This window comes from Macrobrachium rosenbergii, chromosome 14 (genome assembly GCF_040412425.1).
Source record: "Macrobrachium rosenbergii isolate ZJJX-2024 chromosome 14, ASM4041242v1, whole genome shotgun sequence".
Taxonomy (NCBI): Eukaryota; Metazoa; Arthropoda; class Malacostraca; order Decapoda; family Palaemonidae; genus Macrobrachium; species Macrobrachium rosenbergii.
In genome coordinates, this window is record NC_089754.1 from 8257803 (window position 1) to 8280302 (window position 22500).

General features: G+C 36.9%; 1 protein-coding gene across 1 annotated transcript in view; it reads left to right on the forward strand.

Annotated features, from left to right (window-relative positions):
• LOC136845711 (peptidyl-prolyl cis-trans isomerase G-like) overlaps positions 1-22500 on the forward strand; it is a 237120-nt gene that overhangs the window by 115220 nt on the left and 99400 nt on the right. Inside the window, exon 3 of the mRNA XM_067115886.1 lies at positions 14778-14840. Within this exon, the coding sequence (XP_066971987.1) occupies positions 14778-14840 (63 nt within the window). The remainder of the gene's footprint in view (positions 1-14777; positions 14841-22500) is intronic.

Sequence of the window (22500 nt, forward strand, 5' to 3'; positions counted from 1 at the left end):
GTGATGGGGGAAATTCTCTCTCTCTCTCTCTCTCTCTCTCTCTCTCTCTCTCTCTCTCTCTCTCTCTGACATAATTCTGAACACTATGAATTCCCTGACAACACGTGCGAAGAACCACTGTTGACGAAATCATGTACAGAAAGTTTTAAAGGAAAACTTGAGTTAATGTATGGTGTTATAAAATATTGATAATCACAATCTATTGTATATGCATTTATGCATGGGTCTGGATTGGAAAGAAATATAGAACACAAATTCTTGTTTTCATTTGCTGTTTTTGCTCTGATAAGTATGATAGCCACGGCATTCTTCGTAATCTTAGTATTCTGACCGTTTCTCCCGGACACGTTTTCTCAGGAAATATTCGCCAATTATCTTGCCAAGGTTAACCTTTCCTTGGGGCGATCAGACGAAAGCTGTGTATTGTCGGTAAAAGAATAATAAATATATATATTTTTTAAATTCTAAGGACAGTGGGCTGGGCAGTGCCCTGCCCAGACCTAGGTAGACCAACTCCCCCCCCCAAAAAAAAAAAATAAATGAGAGGGAAAAAGAATGGAGACTTCATCTGCCTCCTACTAGATGGAAGGAGTAATTTCAGAGGGTCTGCTTCTTTTCATTTCTGGAAACGAGACAAACTATCTTTTGTGTAAAAGCGAGGTCTGGCTTCCATATGCCATAACAATTATAGCTAATATACCTAATTGTCCGACTACATTTGGCATTTTATATCCATATTTAGGTGATAGCTATTGACATGAAATAGAGAACAGATGTAATGACAAACTCTGAGCAAGGATGACCTTTGGTAGAAAAATTAATGGCGACTCTGATATATATGATTTTTTATATTCACCATGAACATATTTACAACTGGAGCCAAAGTTTTGAGATCACATAACAACTACACAGGGCAGAATGGCCATTTATAAAAAAAGAAGAGCAAAGGAGTAGAAACGGATACTGAGCACACGTATACATAACAAACATAAATAAAAGAAAGTTAATGTCATCAGTAAAAAGAACGAACTGATATACAAACCAGGCAAAGGACTCAAACCCAAGACCGTGGAATGCAGAGTGTAGAGGCTATTTTACAACCAAGGTTTGGGGACTTTGGTTTTATGGCCATACCTGAGATATCCATAACTACAAATGGAAAACAGTTGCTTCAGTCAGTTAGGCTTATTATTATTGAAAGGAAACCCCTAAATACCCACTAAATAAGGAAGATGAGTAAACTGTATTTTATCAAAAATCTTTTGTTAGTCATTTGTTCTGCCAATTCCACCTTTGTTCATATAACTTTAGTTCCACTTCTTGTCATTTTTGGTCACAGACTCAAGTTGATCCACGATCACTTGAGACTCCTACATAAATAAGATCGCTGGAAATTTCGATCATAAAGAAGAAGAAACGTTTTATTGTGCAAAAAAACTTACAAAGTACAGCACAACAGGCAACCTGGACGCGGTATGCGTATAGGGGAAAAGCCCTCTTTAATGAATGGCATTGGCTGTGGTATTATACATACCTTTTCCATACTGTTGCTTACTAGACAAACGTCATTCATCAGAGCTGATACGGTACTAGGGTAGTATTATCACAAAATATAAATGCTTACAGATAATCACATAGGGGAATTACAATATAATTAAGTAGAAATTACTCATTAAAAGATAGCACTACAAGATTTGGCTTAAATATTAGAAAGTAATTAATGTGCAATTTGTTACTTTATATCTTGCTAAGACATGAGTTTCAGATAATTACTTAACTGAATGAATTACATTTAGATGAGGTTAACACATCAAATTTTATACAAAAATGTTGAAATACAACAGTTTTAATGATGCTAATATGTAGCTGCAGAATGAGATGTACTGCACTTTAGTTTATGTACAATATGATACAGTATATACGTCTATTGACTACCTGGAGCAAGCAAATTTTGGATGGGATGTCAAAACCCTTTTCAGTACACTAGGTTGGAGGTCAACTTCACTCAGTCTGTCTCCCTGTGGCCTGTAATGAGTAATCTCTTCACACTCCATGAGATAATGACTTAGAGTGTGCTTCCTTAACTCGCCACATAGTTTGCAGCTTGTTTCTGATGGACTGACAGCTGGCAGTTACCTCCCAGAGGTATCGGCTCCACATCTTAGTCTGCTATACGTTGTTTGCTCTCTCCTGCTGTCCAGTCCGCAGTGTTTGTAGCCGGGTAGTTTTCCTCCCGTAATTTCAAGGTATTTTTTTATTGATGAGTGAGTTTCTTCGAGCCTTTCTATTCTCTCACTTTATCTTTGCATTATTTCCATTCCTACAGAGTCCTTCAACATACTCAGAGATGGAACCAATTTACAGTCTACTCTCTCCTTCCTTGCACCGTTTTTAGCAAGCTCGTGTGCTCTCTCATTGCCTATGATTCTAATGTGTGATGGCACTCATATGAATGTGACTATTCTGCCTACTTGTGTGATCTATGATAGCAGGGCGATAGCTCTTCTCACTATGATATTTGATTCGCCTTTTCTGGGTGTTAATGACTGTAGGGCACTCAGGTTATCTGTTGCTGTTATGGCATTGTCATTATTCCTTTTTTTATGATACTCCGTGCAGTTGTAAAAATTAGAAGTTCTGACTGCAATATGGAGCATCCATTTAATGATCGTAATGATAGAGGGTATATATACCTCCTTTCCATACTGGTACACAGTTACCCCACTACCTGCTCTGCCATCTTCCATAAGTGACCCATCTGTATAATAATGTACTCGCTCCCCCTGCATACTGTCCAGCCTCTAAAGATAGTCATTCTTCATCAATGCAGGATTTATCTCTTCCTTTTTTCCATTTTGATGTTGATAGTGATATCTCAATCTCTGGTATGCTCCATGGAGGAATGCCTTTTACATCTATCCCCATTATGCTTAGGTATTCCCTTATAGGCTATGCGCATCTTTCGTAGTTTCGACGCCTGTATAAGTTTAGAAAGTACTTATAAAGTGTATTGAAATCTTCTACGCATATTTTCATTCAACACTCCTGTATTGAAGACGATAGGGTATTGTTCCCCTACATCCAAGCCATTTTGTTTCACTTAGGATTCGATGTAACATTTACGTCTTTATTCATTATCCACCATTAACTAACCATCATCATTTATTTTTTTCTCTTAGAGTTTTAAGAAATTTTTTTGCATACTATAATGATGTACAAGCAATTGCAAATATCTTTTCCTTGCTGTTTCTTTAGAGGAACGTAGCCAGACAGCTTTCCCCTCCAAACAGATCGGTTCTGGAACGTGGGTTTCTTCATTGCATGTGTGAATTCGCATTTAACAATCCTCCCCTCCCTTCCCCCTTCTCTCTCTCTCTCTCTCTCTCTCTCTCTCTCTCTCTCTCTCTCTCTCTCTCTCTCTCCCCTGTCAAGTCAAAGTCCTCTTGAGCGTTGGCGCATTGATGTGCCAATTATTTCTTTCAAAGTGTCCAAGTCGTAAAACAGTGATAAGAGAATAGATTTTCAGGATAAAATAAGACCCTGTTCATGTGTGTAAACCTTTGTATATTGTTAAAAATTCACTTAAACCCCTTAAGATTTATGAGTATTGGGGAGAATACCCTTCGTAAAACTTAAGAATTTTAAATTTTTTTTTTTAGCAACATACCAAGATCGACACACCAGAAAAGGGACTTATTTTAGCCGCATCTTTAAGAAACGTGATTGTTCTCCATAGTCTTAAGAATAGATTTCAGTAATTTTCTGCTCCGGAAAATATTAAAATTGTGAAGCGTATTTTGCAAGACATTACCATCCCCTTTTCCTGCTGTCTCTTTTCTCTCCCCATACCCCCTCCTCTCTCTCTCTCTCTCTCTCTCTCTCTCTCTCTCTCTCTCTCTCTCTCTCTCTCCTTGACGTCACAAAGATGAGATGGATGACCCTCAGATCTTTGGTTGGATTCCTTAGTCATCCATAAGCTGTTCATGATACATTTCCTGTTATTCGCGAGAGAAAAATCTCAGCTTAATAACGGTTATTTATTTATTTATAGGAAACAACCGTCTTTCAAGGGCTTGTTCTCCTCTTATAGTACTGCTATCATTCTCCCCCCCCTCTTCATCCTTACCTGGGGAAAGGTTTGAAGAAATATTCCGAACGAGAAAGTAGGAAATATGCAAATGATGAAAATATGCTCAGACATAGCTATCCCCTATTCCGCGGATTCACAAAGCATATCTGCCATTTCTGTCATTCCTTTGGTGTCAGTCACCTCAAAGTCGTTAAATAAAAAGGGTCCTTTTTAGTTCCTTGAGGGACAATAATTTTTCTGGACCGCAGTTTCGTACAATAAAAAAAAAATGGTGGTCCTTTTACACCTCTCATTTGTATTTTCTTGAAAATATTAAAGATGGCTGAAAGTATATAAATACAGACTCTGTTAGACTAGACCTCTTTATGAAAACTGCCACTTTATACACCGGTCTTCTTTTCAGAAAGGATTATATAATTTATATATATATATATATATATATATATATATATATATATATATATATATATGTGTGTGTGTGTGTGTGTGTGTGTGTGTGTGTGTCTATATACATATATACATATGTATACGTATATATATATAGTTTCAATTAGTGTTTGATGTCATTGGAAGTCAACGGGCGTCTCAATTTAAAACGATGACGAAGAGGTTACTGTTTTCCAACTCGACTATAATGATTTTTCATGCGGATTCAGTTTATTTAAGGTTATCCAAACCTTACTGTCATTAACAAAGTCGTAAGTGTTATTAACTTTTTTGAAGTTTGGAATAGTTTCGGCAATTTTTAAAAATTTAGATTCCTCTTCAGTTAAGGTAATGATGACTTTGCACTCATTTCTCTGATCTTTCCTGGTTGCCATCAGCGGGATGCTGGTACTTTCTCTCGTACCTTGAGGGTCATATTTAGCGAAAGGTGGTGCTGGTACGGCTGCGAAGGGTAGAGGTGTCGCGCCTGGGTAGTACGGTAGGAGGGGTAGATGATGAAATGATACAGGCAGGGCGTTTGCAAGCAAACGTCGAAAGCAGCGTCGATATCGGAGAGCCTTTCTTGTCAGATTCTGCGGGAATTTAAGAAATACGAGTCAGAGCCTTCATGCATTTCATTATCTCTGACACCTTGTCAGAGTAGGAACTAATGCTTGATGTATTCACAAAAACGCCAATAGACATCAGATATGACAAGAGCATTTTTATAAATATTAAACTCGAATACCAACGATGAAAATCTAATTCAAAGACTGAGTTACTGGCTAGTTTTAAAACATGTTATGATCTGGAGTGGGAAAATGACAAAAGCCATAATCATAATTAAAAAGGTAGATTCTCCGAACTCACCTAATGAGCCTCAATAGAATGACTTAGACCAGTATAAAGACCTTAAACTAAAGGCATTTCTCAGCTCTTTCTCTGTATATTAGGTGTTTCTCTTGTTTCAGATAAATATAAGATTAAAAAAAGCCGTGATAAGAAATCTAGTATATGTCATTGCCTTTCATTTGAACTTTTTCCGCTTTTTCTTTATTTTTATCATTGCGTATATTGTGGTTTGTAAGAGATGAAATAAATAGGTGTTGTTAATTAGCAATTATGACAGTTTTACACACCAGTTGGATCTCGGTATAGAAAACGCACCCGAAAGGAAATGTCTTAAAAGGCTGGAGGCCATTGAAAACACTTCGTGACATTTAAATTCGTCCTCAAGTTTTCTTTGTGCTCTGGTGCTTCCAGAGACAGAAGACGGACAGTGACAGGGGCTTTGTCCAGGCATTTGCGTCGTAGATCCAGGACGCAGCTTCGCGATCATTTCGACAGTCCCTTCTGTGGTTGTTTGTCCTCAATTGGTTCCTTGGACTTTTAAAAGAATCATTGAGGAACGACAGTACTGTCCCCATGAGAAAGACCGAGAGGTCGCCTCCCTCACCTTGGTAATAATGATTCTCTCGCTGAAGAATCGGATCTTTCTTAGATAGAGACCCCCACGGGATTTAACCCGGTATGTACCCACCTTTGCGGCGTGTTTAGTACAAGCCCGTTGGGGTTACCGTAAAAACATAAACAAAAGACTGTAAATATCATAAAGATATGACCCCAAGAAATATTAGACCTAAATAACGACCCCCGAAAACCCTTGGGGTCACTATCTGGGAAAGATCCGAAGAATCTAATCTGTTAGCCTAAGAATCCATTACCAGAAAGGAAATTGCAGCTAAAAGACCAATTAAAACTTTTTAGAAATGGATGTACTTTTTGGTCTTTGGTACTGGTACTCAGCTTTCTGATATACCATCTATTTGAATATCTAGTTACCACGTACACACACACACACACACATATATATATATTATATATATAAATGTGTGAATATATATATATATATATATATATATATATATATATATATATATATATATATATATATATATATATATATATATATATATATATATATTCCTAGAGCTTCAAAGATAGACTAAAAAGCTTCCAAGATATTTTGCAACTCACAAACAGATATGCTGTTTATGCTTTTGCAAAGGATTTTTCAGGTTATTTACAGTAGAGAGAAAAAAAATTCTAGAGTTGACGCTGAAGTGTATTATACAACACCGTCGAGATAAAAAGGAATTCTTTGGTGTAAAGGATTCCTATGTGCATGAGAGGTCTAGAGACTAGGACGAGTATGGAAGATGATGTACATTTTTCTAGGAAAGATACCAATGATTTTTTTTTTTTTTATAAATAGTGCTCCTATATACTTGATAACTCTTTAACATCCACCTGATAAAATAAATGACCACATTTCACAAAGAGAGAATGTCATTAAACGGGAAATCTGTTCTTGTCAATTAAGAAAGTTACAGTTAGATAAATAGGACGATAAAAAAAAAGGTACCAGGATGAGAAGTAGACAATGCTGAGCGTTGTAAAAAAAAAAAAAAAAATACCAATCCCGTTCAGTCCCCTTTGCCCGGACACGCATACAAGAGCAGAACTCGAAATGACGCTCTTGAGACCTTTAGCAGGTCTTCTCCACCTCTCTCTTTCTCTTACTAAAACTGCCAGTGTTTTCGTTGATCAGAATGACGGGGTCAAGTAGTAACAATAGAACTGCCATGGAAACTCATCGGCCGAGCCACCAATCATAACACAATGACACACATTTTGCGCTGAACTTCACAAAGATTGGCTGTCATCAAGCCATTTGAAAATTGGCAGAACGGAGTGGTAAGATGCGCGCACACACACACCCAGAAGAGTAAGGAAAGTGAATTGAGATCCTTGTCTTGGAGGTTCTGCAGTTTTGTTACTAGGAGGAAGAAGAGAATAACAGTAATAATAGTAATAGTAGCAGTGGTAGTAGCAGGAAGAGGAGAAGAATAATATGATAACAAAGAAAGAACCTGTAGCGGTAACAGAAAAAGCAGTAGCAGTTGGTAGGTTACTTCGAGGTAGTGTTTAGGCTGCAGATAAGTATAGGGTAAGAGAAGAGATTCCTTTCCCTGACTGCATGATGGAAGTACCTGATGGGGAGCTGCACTTTTTTTTCTCTATCGTCTCCTCATCACGTTTCGAGATGCTACGGGAATTAAGGTTTTAAACCAGAGACCTGATGACAATCCTGAGGTCAAAATCCTTCAGTGGATAGAGAGAGGGAGAGAGACAGAGACAGAGGAGGGAGATTATTGTGCGGAAAATTTCATGCTTCTTTCAACCTTCTCTTCCTGGGGAATTCTTCCTTTTAAGCTGATCATTACTTGCCCATCTATTTTTCCCTAGTCATTTTGAAAACAAAGGCCCTCCGCCTGTTTTTGATTGCTCTACAAACCCTGTCATTGGGGCTGATTTATTGCACTGCTACTGCATTGCCGTTGCTACCCACGAGGGTTCAATGACTTGCTTTACATTGCTATAGCTGTCTCGTCAAGCATCACAGACATCGCTTTAGTCCACTTTTGTACGCTACGGACATTCTGAAACAAAAATCTACTGGAAGTGTGCGTTTATTTAATTTGCTATTTTTATCAGTTTTGATTATACTCTGAATATCTTGGCTCTGTTCATCTCTTCGGTTTTCTAAAGACTTGTTCAGGAGTTTAAGAGCTGTTGCGTTTTGTTGGTTATCAAATATTAATAATGATAATAATAACATAATCTTGTTTTTTTAGTTTTTAAAATCATCGCAAAAGTAACTTGTTTTCTAAATGGGGAAAAGCAGGAAAGACACACACACATGTTTCGTTGAAGTAAAACTCATTACACACTTCATTAAACGAGAGAAAATAGCATTATCATCTTTTATCAAACGGGGACCCTGTGTGATATGGCATGTTTTAGTGCATGTCTCAAATAAGTCACTTTCCGCAGAACTTGCTCCAATAAACATTCTGAAACGACATTATTATTACCATCTTCACCAAAGCAACAACATTAGTCATAGCAGTAATTCTAGTTTGTGGATATTTTTACGTTGATATCTTCCAGAGGAAAGTGAAGAGGAAGTGAAAGAGGCTATGTTCATGACAAAACATTTCCCGGAAAGTGTAATTCCTCTGTGAAAACTGTCGTCCGGATTTCTCACAGATGCCACCAAGAAAGATAAGCAACTTCACTTCCGCCATTGTGGCTCTCGTTCTTATATTTCAACGCTTGTTGCGTTATGGCCTTTATTATTATTATTATTATTATTATTATTATTATTATTATTATTATTATTATTATTGTTGTTGTTGTTGTTAAATGTCAATACTTTTCGTCAACTTACTGTATATATGTATACATGTATGTATGTATGTATGTATGTATGTGTAGATGGACTGCAAGGACACAAAATAAGATGATTTTTGCCGTAGGATTCCACTGGCTAACAACACACCATAGCTTGTTCAGCATTTCATGAAAATGTTAACATCAGAATGATTAATACGACAGTACCGAAGAGTATCTTAAAAAGTAGAGTAATCGCAGATTTTGCCAAAATCGAAGTGCTGTGATAAAACTTGAATCGCTGCGTGGTGTAACTAGCATTGTCATGGAAAAACAAAAGATAAATGAATAAATGAGAATGCAAGTGATTGAGGAAAACGAACGGTTGTATTTATCTTCTAGTGTGGAAACTCCTTCAGCTTGGAGTCGGAAAGTAACATGAATAAATCATTAATATTAGCCCGAAGGAGAACTTGGTTAACCAGAACATGCTTATAATATTTCCGAGTCCTTGCTTTGCTCTCTAACAAAGCGCCTGTTAAAAGAGAAACTGTTTCTAAAATAAGCTCTTCGTTACGCACGAAGGTTCTTATGTTGCACAGAAATGAGGCTGCACACAACTAAACGGCGGTACTGTATGTCATTGGAAAGGGACACAAGGAGTATTTGTTCGCAGAGAAAAAGTATGAAAGAGGAAAAATAAAAGTGAAGAGAACGAAAAACACGCTGTCCTTGGATTAAGTAGACGTAAAACAACGCCACCGTTAAAGATGGAGGCAGCATTGACATGCAACTGACGAATGTCGTGTTGCAATACCTGGAATTTGGCTGACCCACTCCATTCTCAGTTTAAGGTTTTGCCTCTGAAAGGCGAAATGCAGATGAGGTGTCTGCGTTTTTCAGTGTCGCCTCTCTGTTCCTTTCATTTTAATTTAATTTGAAGAAATTACGCAAGTTTTGTGGTATTTACATTGGTGGAAATATAACTTTAACGTGGATGTGAATCTCATATGAAAGGTATGAAGATCGTTCCTCTTCTTCGACAGAATTGTGTGTGTCCATTTTTGTTATGGACACACACACACGCACAATGTGTGTGCGTGTGTGTCTGTGTAAACTTAAGAACATACATAAGTGCACGTATCTGGTTGTTTTATATCAAAAGTTAGAATTCACAAACTCCATTGTGCCACGCAATAGGAAATTAATCATAAAATGGAAGGAAAAAATTGAACTGTCATTTTAGCCGACAGTGCCAAAATCTTAATAAAAAAAAACTTGAACGAAGGATTTTTGGGGTTGTAATTTCACTTGAAATTCATGACGCGGAAACATTGTTATTAAACTGGGAAACAAGGGGAATGTTGTACATTTAATGAAATTCTGAAATGTATATGGCTCAAGAAATGAGGACAGTGTAAAATACAAGGCCAGAAACCAAGAACAAGACTCGAAAGCTGCCAAATGAAAATATTTTCGACTCCTGAAATCCTGGTTGTAATGAACAGGATGTCGTTGCGGTCGTGTCTTTCTGAAATGCGAAATAACTGACATTTTTTCACCCCGCGAGTTGAATTTATTTGCGAACGCGTAAACGGCAACCATAAATCACTTTCATTTTACCTTGGAGGATTTTCGAAAAGGCTAAGGACCTGGTTTCGTAACAGAGTGGGGAGAGAAATAGGGACCAGAGAAGACTGTGTTATTTAATCTCGTAAATTCCCAGCGAGAAAAGTAAACTGGAGGTCAGGGATTTCGCAGTTTCTTCACTCTCGAAGGAGTTTATTTGGAAAGAATGTTTGGGAAGGCATGAAGAAAATCCATGATAACTTTTGAAATGTTATTCAGTTACGAAAAGGAATTTCCAGTTGGTGAATCTTATTTTGATTGGCATGTATAGGAAAGGGCTTGGAATCTTCATTCAGTTTACTAAATATATATGGAATCTTTTAATAGTCGGCGAAACTTCTCTGTTGATTGCCTTTGTTACCTGATCAATTTTATTAGTGTAACAGCTCCTTTATTATTATTATTATTATTATTATTATTATTATTATTATTATTATTATTATTATTATTATTATTATTATTAAGCAAAAATGAGATATCACAACAAGAAAACAAAAAACAAATTTCACTTGATGGGCCTTTTTCTCGTATTATTATTATTATTATTATTATTGTTTTTTTGTAATAGAAATTAACATATAAGAAGACGATACTCGTCTAGTTTTATTCGAGAAAGTTTACGGTATGTGGGTCCTTTTTTTACAGCTTTTGGTCGTTTCACAGTCTGCTTCCTTCAATGTGGTGGGCTTGCTCAGCATATCAGGTGCCTTTTAGGGTATCGAGTGCCCTGATGAAGGTGACTGGAAACTTATAAGATTATTAGATGTGGTATTGCGCATCGATAGCTTAACTGAACTGGAATTATATCTAATATATATACATATACATATATGTATATATTTATATACATTTATGTCTATAACATGAAGGAAAACAATCCTTTTACAGTGATTTTTATGAATTTTAACTTCTGTTAACATGGTGGTGTACCTTTCATTGTTTTTCACTTCGATATTCTATTCTCTTGGGTATGGTTCCTCTATTACTTGGCTGTTTTATTTTCGTTCTAAAAGTAAATTCTCACAGGTGTCACCTTTCCACAGGTAGGCCTACGGCCTCTTCTACATATTTCAAGCAACGCCCATCACCTTAGGCCTATGGGTCCTAATACTCGTATTTCCTTTTTTTCTTAAGTCCTGAATATTACATATCTTTGAAACCTACGACTGTTTAACAATAGTAGTTGCTGTTGTTGAATTTTGCTGATCTTGCAACAGAACAAATTTTTGCTTGTTTGAGCAGCCCATAACAACAAATAGTAATTGGTTATTTCAATATGCTAAGGAATATCGTAATTATGAATGAGAAATATAGGTTTTACATTCGCAATCGAAATGAGCCTTCCCCATCATAATGTATGTAAATCTATTCAAATATCTTTTTCTTTAATTATATTGCTTATTTTGAATAGATTTTGGGAAAGTAATGGGGCTTTGTTATTATTATTATTATTATTATTATTATTATTATTATTATTATTATTATTATTATTATTATTATTATATATTATTATTATTTTCACAACTTTGCCCTGTTTAATTAGGAGCCCAACACTCTCCTAAATATCCTTGCTGTGGCCAGCAGTGCACCTTTCCGGCGCAAGCCTGGTTCGAGGTTTCTGCTTCCAACAATCTCCTGGATCCTTCTGAGGTCCACTGTTTTCCTAATGTCAGTATGGTGGGTACAACTTCCACTTCAGTTTGCCACAGTTTCCCTATTCACATCTTCAAGTGTTACAACTTTCCCGTCTTTTCTTTGCCTTGTGCCCCAGGTGATGGTTACATCCATCAGAGATGCATTGTTGGTTTCTGTATTTAATAGTATTGGTTTGGTCTTTGAGCCTGATCACATAGTCAGTCTTCACAACGTAGTCTCAAAGGACCTTGATTTTTTCGTTTTCAACCACTTTTTCGGGTACGTGGCTGTACCACTTGTCTGTGCGTGGCAGGCTAGTTTCTTTGCATGTACTCCAGGCAAGTCCTTTGCGACTGTGCCGTGCCATCCCTTGTATTCGTTTTGAGCTAATTCTAGGAATTCATTCATGTTGCGGTTGATTGTCTCCATATTTTTTGCTGCTGTGATAGTGGAATTTATTTATTTATTTATTTATTTTTTACCTTAAAACCTTTCAGATGACATTGGTTTGGCGTCACCGTAATTCCGTAACATTTTATTCCCGTTCCCTGCATGAGCTGTAATTCAACCCTTTTTGTTACTTTATACCTTTCCCATTTAGTGACCATTTGCTGATGTGTTCTCGTTCTGGGCAATATTGCAGATGATGGTGCCCGTATCGTAGGTGGTATGATGCTGCTAATTTTAAGTGCTAATTTTAAGATCCCCTGCCTTCATTTCTGGTGTCATTGGCTAACTGTTTATGAGTAAAAATGTATACGTTTATATAATGTATGCGCAGACTAAGTACACAACCTGCAATACGTGTTATCGACTTTTTGCTCTCATAAAGAATTGACTTTCGCATCATCTCATTGGAACTTGAGACGAGTTTATGCTCTGAGTCCAAGGTTACCAGTATCCTTTGCGGAAAGCCCCAGCCTGGAACCACGCGAAATAGGCCTTAAAGATAATGGCTGCTAAGTGGCGTTCGTTTACATTTATGTATAGCCAGAATTTAGGAAATTATGGTAGCTTTACATGCTGTGCAGTCTTCGTGGGTTTTAACAGCTTTGGATATTGTGGTGTTTTTTTAGTCATAATCATTTTTCATTGACTTCAGGAAATGGGAAACATGTTAGGTTTTATAGTCCTTTAGAATTTCTAGCATTCGGTAAACCATAGCATTTTTGTTTTAAATTGTATCAATATTTCCACTTCCATTTCACCTGGAAAATCTCAAATGTTCTCATATCTTTCATTTTCGGCCACGAATGGTAATTGTTAAAGGGAAACCTTACCTGCTGTTGATTTTTTATGGTAGAATAAGTGCTTCTACCACAGTCAGTGGCCCCCTATACTGTATTTGCTGTACATATGTTTTTGCAGTTCAAAACTAATTTGCATTATTTCATGTCATTCATCTCAAACTGAGATTCTGGAAATTTTTCTTAATGAATAATCATCAGAAGCAAGGAGAGAACTTTTTTCTTTCTTTAAATCATCAACTGAAAACCTGTATGGACAAGAGACAGCAGATTATAAACCCAAGAGTCTTCAAAGGAAAATCAGTCCTTATTTTCAGAATTTTTCCGAAACACTTGGACTTGTGTCTACTGTAGCTTAAGTTGATCTCATGTCATGACGGCCTCCTGAACTGTTCCATTTTCCAGTCGTTCAATTCTTTCATGTGAGTTAAGCTGCATTGGGTCAGACCAAATCTCATATTTTCACAGAGCTTAGAAATCACTGCATATTCTCAACTGATTTCATTCCTGTAAATAAAGATTTCTCGGGTCTTTCCTATATAGTGACCCCAAAGGGTTTTCGGGGGTCGTTATATAGGACTAATATTCCTTGGGGGTCATTATCCTTATGCTATATACAGTCTTTTGTTTATGTTTTTATGGATAACCCCAACGGGCTTGTACTAAACACGCCGCAAAGGTGGATACATACCGGGTTAAAGCTCGTGGATGTCACTATCCAGGAAAGATCCTATTTCTCAGGTATCAAGAATACGCGAGACTAGGATCTTGTTTTACATTTAAGTTGTTAAGGTAATTATTTTGTAAATGAACGAACGTTTCGGAGCTAGATAGAAAATTCTGTGAGTCATAAAAGGGGGCCAATGTCCGGCTCTTGTTTACTCTTACTTCTTAATTATGTATGATAATGCTTCGACCTGTTCGTTTGACAGCCATTTTGAATAATATATATATATATATATATATATATATATATATATATATATATATATATATATATATATATATATATATATATTATTTACATGTTTAGACTATAGTTAGAACGCTCACACTCACGTTCGACATTGAATATTATTATGTAGATGTATGTTTTAATGTCTGTATATAAATGTATTCAATGTACCCAACTCTTGCACTTTTTCACAATTTAAATTTATTTTTCCTCTTCTCTCCTGATCCTCTGAACACTCCCTGATATATAGCATCTCTTGTGGACTCCTACACTATTCACTAAGGTTAATGGCTTCGTGTGCATTATTTTAAATTTGCATTTTTGAAGGGTCATTGTTCACTAATTCTGCTCTTTCTCCTCCTTTAGCCCTTTCCTCAGCTAATGAATGAACTTCCTCCCTTATACTGAAAGGTGCGGTCCTTCCTCCTTTTCATATCCTGATCTCTAACCACCTTTTTCCTGGTTTTTATCGCCCGTCTTAATCCCTCCGTCAACCCACCCATTTCACGGTCCTTGTATTTCTTCTTATCTTTTCTTACACCTCTTTATCTCTCCTCAGGTGTGCACACTTCACAGGTCTACATTCACAGTTCGCCTTCTCCTTGTGACTACTTTTCACCAGGTATGTGCCTCATTCTTGTCAAGCTTTTGCATGTCGTTTGTTGCCTGCTCATTGTGCTTTTATTCGGCTTTGGTACTTTTTTTTTGCACTGCCACCCTTTTTTCTGTTTACTAATCATCTTAGAGGCACAAGGCAGCCCTTTTCCGTCGTCTTGATAGATCTTTACCCATCGACACTTAGAAAACTGCCGGAAATCGTGTATAGTTGCGGGGATCATTCAGCACGAATCTGTCTTCCTTAATTCGGTGTAGCAACGGCGTCTTCCCACATACCCAAGGGTCACAGCCCGAGTCTTTTACAGAACAGGGATATTTGCCTGTTTGCCATTTCTCTTTCTCTGCTGAAAGGCTAGGATATAAGTACTTTCGCTGTTTACAATCGTTTTATATCAAATGTTGAAGGTTATGTAGATGATAATCCTGACAGAAGACGGATACGTTGGGATAAGAATATATAAATTATAAGAGCGTCGGCTCTAGGATGATAATACCGCTGCAGTTATGTACCGTTTTGATGTCTCAAAGCAGCACGCCAGCTGCAGTGGCGGTATGCAAATAGTAGGGCGCGGTACAGTGGATAGCCAGTAAAAACAAAAAGCATCCGTACAAAAGATGAACAATAACAGGATAACATAGCCATTACATAAGATCCTTGGAAATGCTAGCAAGTGTCAATTTACGGTGGTAAAAGTATATGAATGAACTCTTTAATGAATTTTTTTTTTGTGGAGGTGGGTGGGGGAAGAGGGTAAGTATATTGTCGCTTTGACTTTAGGATTGAAATATGGTTGAAAACATGCACATCCGCAAAGGAGCGGAAGTTGTATAGATAAGCTTTCTGCAAACTGTCTGAAATAGCTCGAGGTATGGTATAAACCTTAAGGATTGACGAAGATGTAGCGACCACAGTACGTACTTAAAGCAGGGTAAATGGATAATGAGCAGATTGCGGTGAAATGGTCTGAAATAATAAGAGGAAAATGGATGAGAGGGGACTGACCGAAACAGTCCAGGACTTCCTGGAGAAACTAACAAAAAATAAAGACGAAAAGAAACATTGCTTTGACACCTGAAAATCAGTTTCTAGACTAGTTTCACGCCAAAAATGTCACTTGATTTTCTTTTTTATAGCAAAAAGCTGATTTCATGTTTCTTATTTTAACCTGAAAGGGATGAAAGCTTTCAAATTTAATGCCAGGAATGTTCGAAGGACTGCAGCATAATCCATGGTGCAACTGTCTGAAGTAAAATTGCAAACAATAGGAAAAAAAACGGTCCTCTGGATTGCAAAATAGTCTTCGGTGAGCTTCAGAAAAAATACAACACCAAATTCAGTGTGTGATATTACGAGAGAGCGGTCAGTCACAACACGTAACGAATGATTTTTGGGTTGTTATAACACGCTAAGAAATTCAAAGATATTCTTTTATAAGCCTCAGACGGTCTAAAGTGTCATGCTTCGAAGTTCATTGCATATCGAGAACTGTAATATGGTCGTGGGACCTTCGAAGGTTACTTTACATAGCGTTACGCTACGGACTGGTTTATCGATTGTGCTTACACGACGTCTTTATTCAATCTCTCGCACCGTAAATGGTGTGATCATTACACAAATGTCATTTTTGAAGAATTGCTGTGGCATTTAGTAGAGGTTAAAAATGAAATTGATTTAAAAATTAGATGTATCCAAAAATTATTTCCTGTCTGATATTTGCCAGTAACACTGCCAGCATTTTATCCAAGAACAAAGAATTTCCTGCATTGTCATAGATGAGTGATTTTATCTTGAGGTTATATATATATTTATATATATACGTGTGTGTGTATGTATGTATGTATGTGTGTGTATGTATGTATGTATGTATGTATATATATATATATATATATATATATATATATATATATATATATATATATATATATATATATATATATAAAGCATGAAAAATTGAGAAGTTAAGAGGGCATTGTGGCTATTAGAATTATTTATACACAGACATATATATATATATATATATATATATATATATATATATATATATATATATATATATATATATATAAATATATAATACTAAGGCCATTATAACGAATGTCCCAATTCTTCTCTGGGGTCACGACGAAAGAAGACAAAAAGGGGAAAGGAGGAACGATCGATAGAAGGAATGAGGGCAATAATAGCCTGGGAAAACGCACGCAGGGAGAGAATTCAAAACCTAGCTAGCAAAGGGAAAGAATGAACATCAAATGTGGAGTACTTTTCACCTGAGAAAGGGGAGTATGCAATTAACGAATACAGTAAGTTGATACACAGATTGGAGGACCTAGACCTTGTGGCTATTCAGAGAAAATGAAAAGAGCCGAGGCGACTGGAATGTTTGCAACGCAAAATGCCAACTCATTTCTGAAAAGAAGAAGGCGAAGGTCTGACAGTCGTCATGTTCTCTGATGAGGAAAGCCTTGATTTCGTTATTTCCTCGCTTAGACAGACTGAACGACAAGACTTCTCGGAAGAAACTAATGGAAAAGGTGATCGGTCCTCCATCGGTGGTGAATTCCGGTGTCGGTAAGAAACTTCTCTCTCGACTTCCGCCCTTCCACCCTCTTTTCGCTTGCGACAAAGTGATTGGATGTGGCAAGTCATTACGTAGTATTCACTCTCACTGACTCGCTCCATTTGGTCTTGAACCTCAATGTAACCCTTTGACGCTTGCACCAGACCACAAACATTATTCCGTTTTACGTCACAGAAAATGTGGAGCTTGAATGTGGAGTGCAAGTGGATACTCGAGGAGACTATCTTCCCGGCGTCTTCTGGATCAACCCGAACTGCAGAGCGAAAATAGGAAGCCCTCGTACCATTTTGCCTTCCGATTTCAATCACTAAAAGGAAATTGCTAAGGCGAACTACGTCTGGACTCTCACTAACAGGGGCGTAGGAGAACGGGCTAGGAATTGTTCTTCGTTCTTGCGGTAAGTCTGATAAATTGGAAATCCCACGTTGTTATAAGTTTGATTTTTATAGGCTAAAACTTTGTGTCTCTTTTTAGGTTTTTTTATTGCTTCCATTCCCGCAGTTATAAGTCAGTCAGCTCTTTACTGTAGCGAGGGGTAAGAAATGATTCAGGTAGGTGGCAGTTTGTCTGCTGCGATGTTCCACAGCAATGACGGGAATTGCCCAACCCGGAAGGATATAATCCTTTAAGTGAAAAAGACTTATATAAGATAATCAAAACTTAGCTTCTAAGTAATTTAACTTCCTGGTTGTTACAATCACTCAAACAACCATCCCTTTAGACCCAACCTTTACCTTGCAGTACGACAACTGGAATTCGAATCGTTAGTGGATGAAATTACTATGCTTTTTACTCTTTTTCTGTAAAGCGCTCTCGAATACTACTCGAGGGAATTGAAACGTGACCTTTTGGCAAACGGCATAATCACAAGAACATTTGGAAACGACCATTCCTCCTCGATGTTACATGACAAGTATATTGCAGTGGTTATGTTGGCGTCTGTTGAATCAGGCCTAAATCAAACCCATAAAGTTATGACCTAAGCATAAGGAACTAAGGACACGAATCCTCGTATAATACTGCAAATTATCTCTGGACATTCGAACGGGAATATCATAGAGTCGAGATTCACGACCTGGCGAGTTACAGAGGATTTCTCCATTTGTAACTGTGAAGGCATATCGGAGCTTGTCTAGCCTTCAGAATATTTGGAATGGAAATCCTATGAAACCTATATGCTTACAGGAATGTTAGGTTTCAAGTGTCTGCTTCTACTAAGGGAAATAAGAACTTATTATGTTAATGAAAATATTCATGTGACTTCCAGAAAACCTTTTTGAAGATAAACGCTGTGATTACATCTTTTGATGTCTTATGAATTGTTTTTGTCATTTACTTAAATTTTTTTCTATTTTGAGAAGCGAATGCTAATGATGACTGAGTAAAAATATATATTTAATGAGAGAGAGAGAGAGAGAGAGAGAGAGAGAGAGAGAGAGAGAGAGAGAGAGAGAGAGAGAGAGAGAGAAACCCCAGATGTTTTTCGAAACATTTTGCGGTTTCTCATTTTGATAAATTGGTTACTGCCGTGTAATTACATTCGATAGTGGCCATTGTTCCAAGCTCTTGATAGACAATGATGATTTCATAAAGGCGAAAGTCTTGTAAGAAAAAAGAAAAAGCTTTTTAAGTGATTGAGAAAGAAGGCAAAGCGAAGGAAGACTGGCAGCAAGTTGAGCGGCACTTTTCTAGAAAAGACACCAGTTGAGAACGAAGATGATAAAGATCATTTTTGGAAAAGGGGTTGGATTAAATAATAAGCACCTAAGCAAACGGTAATTGATCAGAAACAGTTAGGGAATGGTAGAATAGGACAACGAAAATTTAAAAGACTGAATGAAGAATCAATAACTGTTGACAATTATAAGAATTGCCTCAAAATGACTTGAAATGTGATTAACGTTTGTTTATGAACAGAATCTGTTCTTTCCGAACTTGAGATATCTTATGACGATAATCGTGCTTAGATAAAAATATCGTTTAGAATTTTATCTCTTTCGGCACAGGTAATAGAAGCTGTGTGCTCAGGGACAACATCATTTATTGCTGAAGCAACAAATGAACACCAATTCACGTACTTAAAATTTTTCACTTTTATCATCCTCACCAGGTCGACTGGTAAATTTTGTATTTTTTTTTTCAAGTTACTGGCTATACGACGGAATACGAACTTATACATTGTCCTTTAAATTCGATGAATTCCGTCTACATAAACCTTTTTATGATAAATTACTTTCCGTTCTTTTTCGGGTTGTGAAGTCTTCTCAAGTGATATATTTTTGTTATTGATCTTGCACACCCAATAAACGTGTGCATTTCACTTTGAGTTTGTATTTTTGCAAATTGGATATTATCACAGTTCGAGATGGGTGGTCGTTTGTAAACGATTATGTTGATCAATGTTTCTTACATTTTTTTTATCAATCTTTCTTATCATTCATTGATAGAACGTGGAATTCCGTACGTTATTCAGTATTTCCCAGTTAACAGACCTATCACCACCCTAGACGTGAGGCTGATTAACTAAAACTTTCATGTCGGTAGACCCTATTTTTGGCAGTCTTCCCGTTTCCGATCTCTACACCATCCAGTCAAAGCATGTAACAGACCTGACGACAGTTCGCCCTCTATTTACCATCTTTTTCAAGAACCACCTAATTATGATAATTGTAGCAGGGTCGCCTATGTGGAACGATGACGTTACGGGAGAACCGACGTCGTCAGCCACTAAGAAAAGGCGTCGTCCTTCCTTCGAGGAGTTGGGAGGTCGCGTTTTTAATTTCTGTCTGTTTTTATTTTTCTTATCTTTCCTTCCGCCTTTTTTTCCTGCTTTGGGGTTGCCAGGGAGAGCTTTCACTTTCGTTTATATTGCCGTTAAATTTAACTTAAGTCATCTTCCTAGTTTGATCACGCCTTGCATGCTTACTTTGTGTACAAAATACTGCATGCGTCAGCTCGTCATTTTTTGCATAAGCGCCATACATACATTGCTGTTACTGTTGAATGGAGAGTTTCCTTTTTATACCTGTCATTGTTACACATTTCACAAGAAGCCATGGATTTGCGTGTCCATTTAATTTGTTTTAGTAACTGTCATGTTATGAAGTCAGATCATAATAAAAATCCTTAATTCGCGCAGATCGACCAGCCTTTGGGAAAGAGGGATATATGAAGGAAAAACATATAATGGAAAACATGAAACGAATTAGCAGACTACCAGGAAGTGCCATGAAAGAAAGCATAGCAGTGGCAGTAAGGCGGAGATACAATATCCGGCGTATGAGCTGTTGCGTGGTAGCAACGTCGTCGTTAATGAAAACAAAGATAAGGAAGTGACCTGAATGTGGTGGTGTTCTTTGCGCATCTCCTGTATGTATTTGTGTTCTGATTAACGACCTCCTTTCAGGTATGAAGCTCATGTATCACTGTATCACTGAACCGGGTGATGTATCTGCCATTTAATTTCCGTATCATGAAGTCTTTAGAAAGAATCCATAAACCAGAAAATGTGATTTATTCACTTATCTCTCATTGCAATTTTATAAAGAAGTCATGAACTGGGAATACATGATTGAGTATTTTCCTCCATAAAGAAAATGTTAACTCAGATTGTTTTAATTTAACATGGTATTGATAACTTTGCCCGTATATTCGGTTGTGTTATGCTGTTATGAGATGACAGAGGAGTCGATGAAGGTGTAAATGTAAAATACCATCGAATAATCTGATGGGAGATTATCCTTCGGCGAATGGGATGTCGATGTGCAAGAATTATGGATTCCTTGCGCGCGTCGGTGCAATCATGCATTCCGCTAATGCGATGTTGCATGGGTCATGGGTTTGTCGCCTGTCATCTTTTACACTTGGATTTCCATCTGACGCATGCGTGTGCCTTTGTGCCACTGCACAGACAAGCGACCGAAGTGTTCGTTTCATATTCGCGTGAATGCGGACAGAGGCGGACGGTGATACATATGGAAACTCGCTAACGCAGGCGTGCTTTATTAGTAATGGTGAAGACTTAACATAGTTTTCATATCTGTTAACTCACCAATGGAAGATCATTTACACATGCTTGCTTTGTTACAAATGATGAAAGGACGAAGTATATTTATTAAGTGTTTGTTTGAGAAGAAATGGAAGACACCTTTCGCACTCACATATTATTAAAACTGATACAGAATATGTGTGGTTTTTTTTTTTTTTTACATATTTGTGTTGTTGTAATTACACAATGTACGTTCGAATATCGGAATGGCTTTAGCTTACGAAAACTGAAGAATATCGCAGAAATAAAACCAGTATCGTAATAACAAATTTTGAAGATGAAGTGAATTGGCGTATATATAATGATATCTGGCCCTACTTCCTTGATGTAATTACGGGGAAAAACAGCTCGTCCTTGGTCATAGTCATCTTATTATGGACGTTTCGTCTTGCATGTCGCGACTAAAAGACACTTTTTTTTGTACACCCAAAGAATACAATAGGAGACATTGCATTCCCATTTTCAAGTACATTTCCTAATTTAGCTATTGTATTTAAGGGATTTTAAGGCCGGTCTTCTCTCTGTCTTTTTTGTATGAATTATTAAAGGTTTATTTTCATATTTATCTGTAGCTGTCTGTCATCCAAAACTCCATGTATGGTTGGGGAGAAGAAAAAAAAGGGGGTTTCAAAATGAGGATTATTATAGTCTTTTGATGATCGGAATTGAATTCCTGTGGAACACTGGAATCGGTTCCCCACACAGAGAAGCATTATCAGCTTCGAGAAGTCTGGTGTCTAATTCAACAGCCTATCCGTCTTCGTTTTAGATAAAAAAAAGACATAATGATGTGTAATTTCTACTTGTTGATATTACATTTTTCCTGTAAATTAACCTCTTACGTTTGACAGTATAATTTTATTTCATTATTAACCATTATGCAACATGACAGTAACATAAGGAATATTTCACTTTCAAAGAAAACTTATCTTGTTAGCGTCGTTTTTGATACTGACTTGTACATTTATATACACAAACATTATATATATATATATATATATATATATATATATATATATATATATATATATATATAT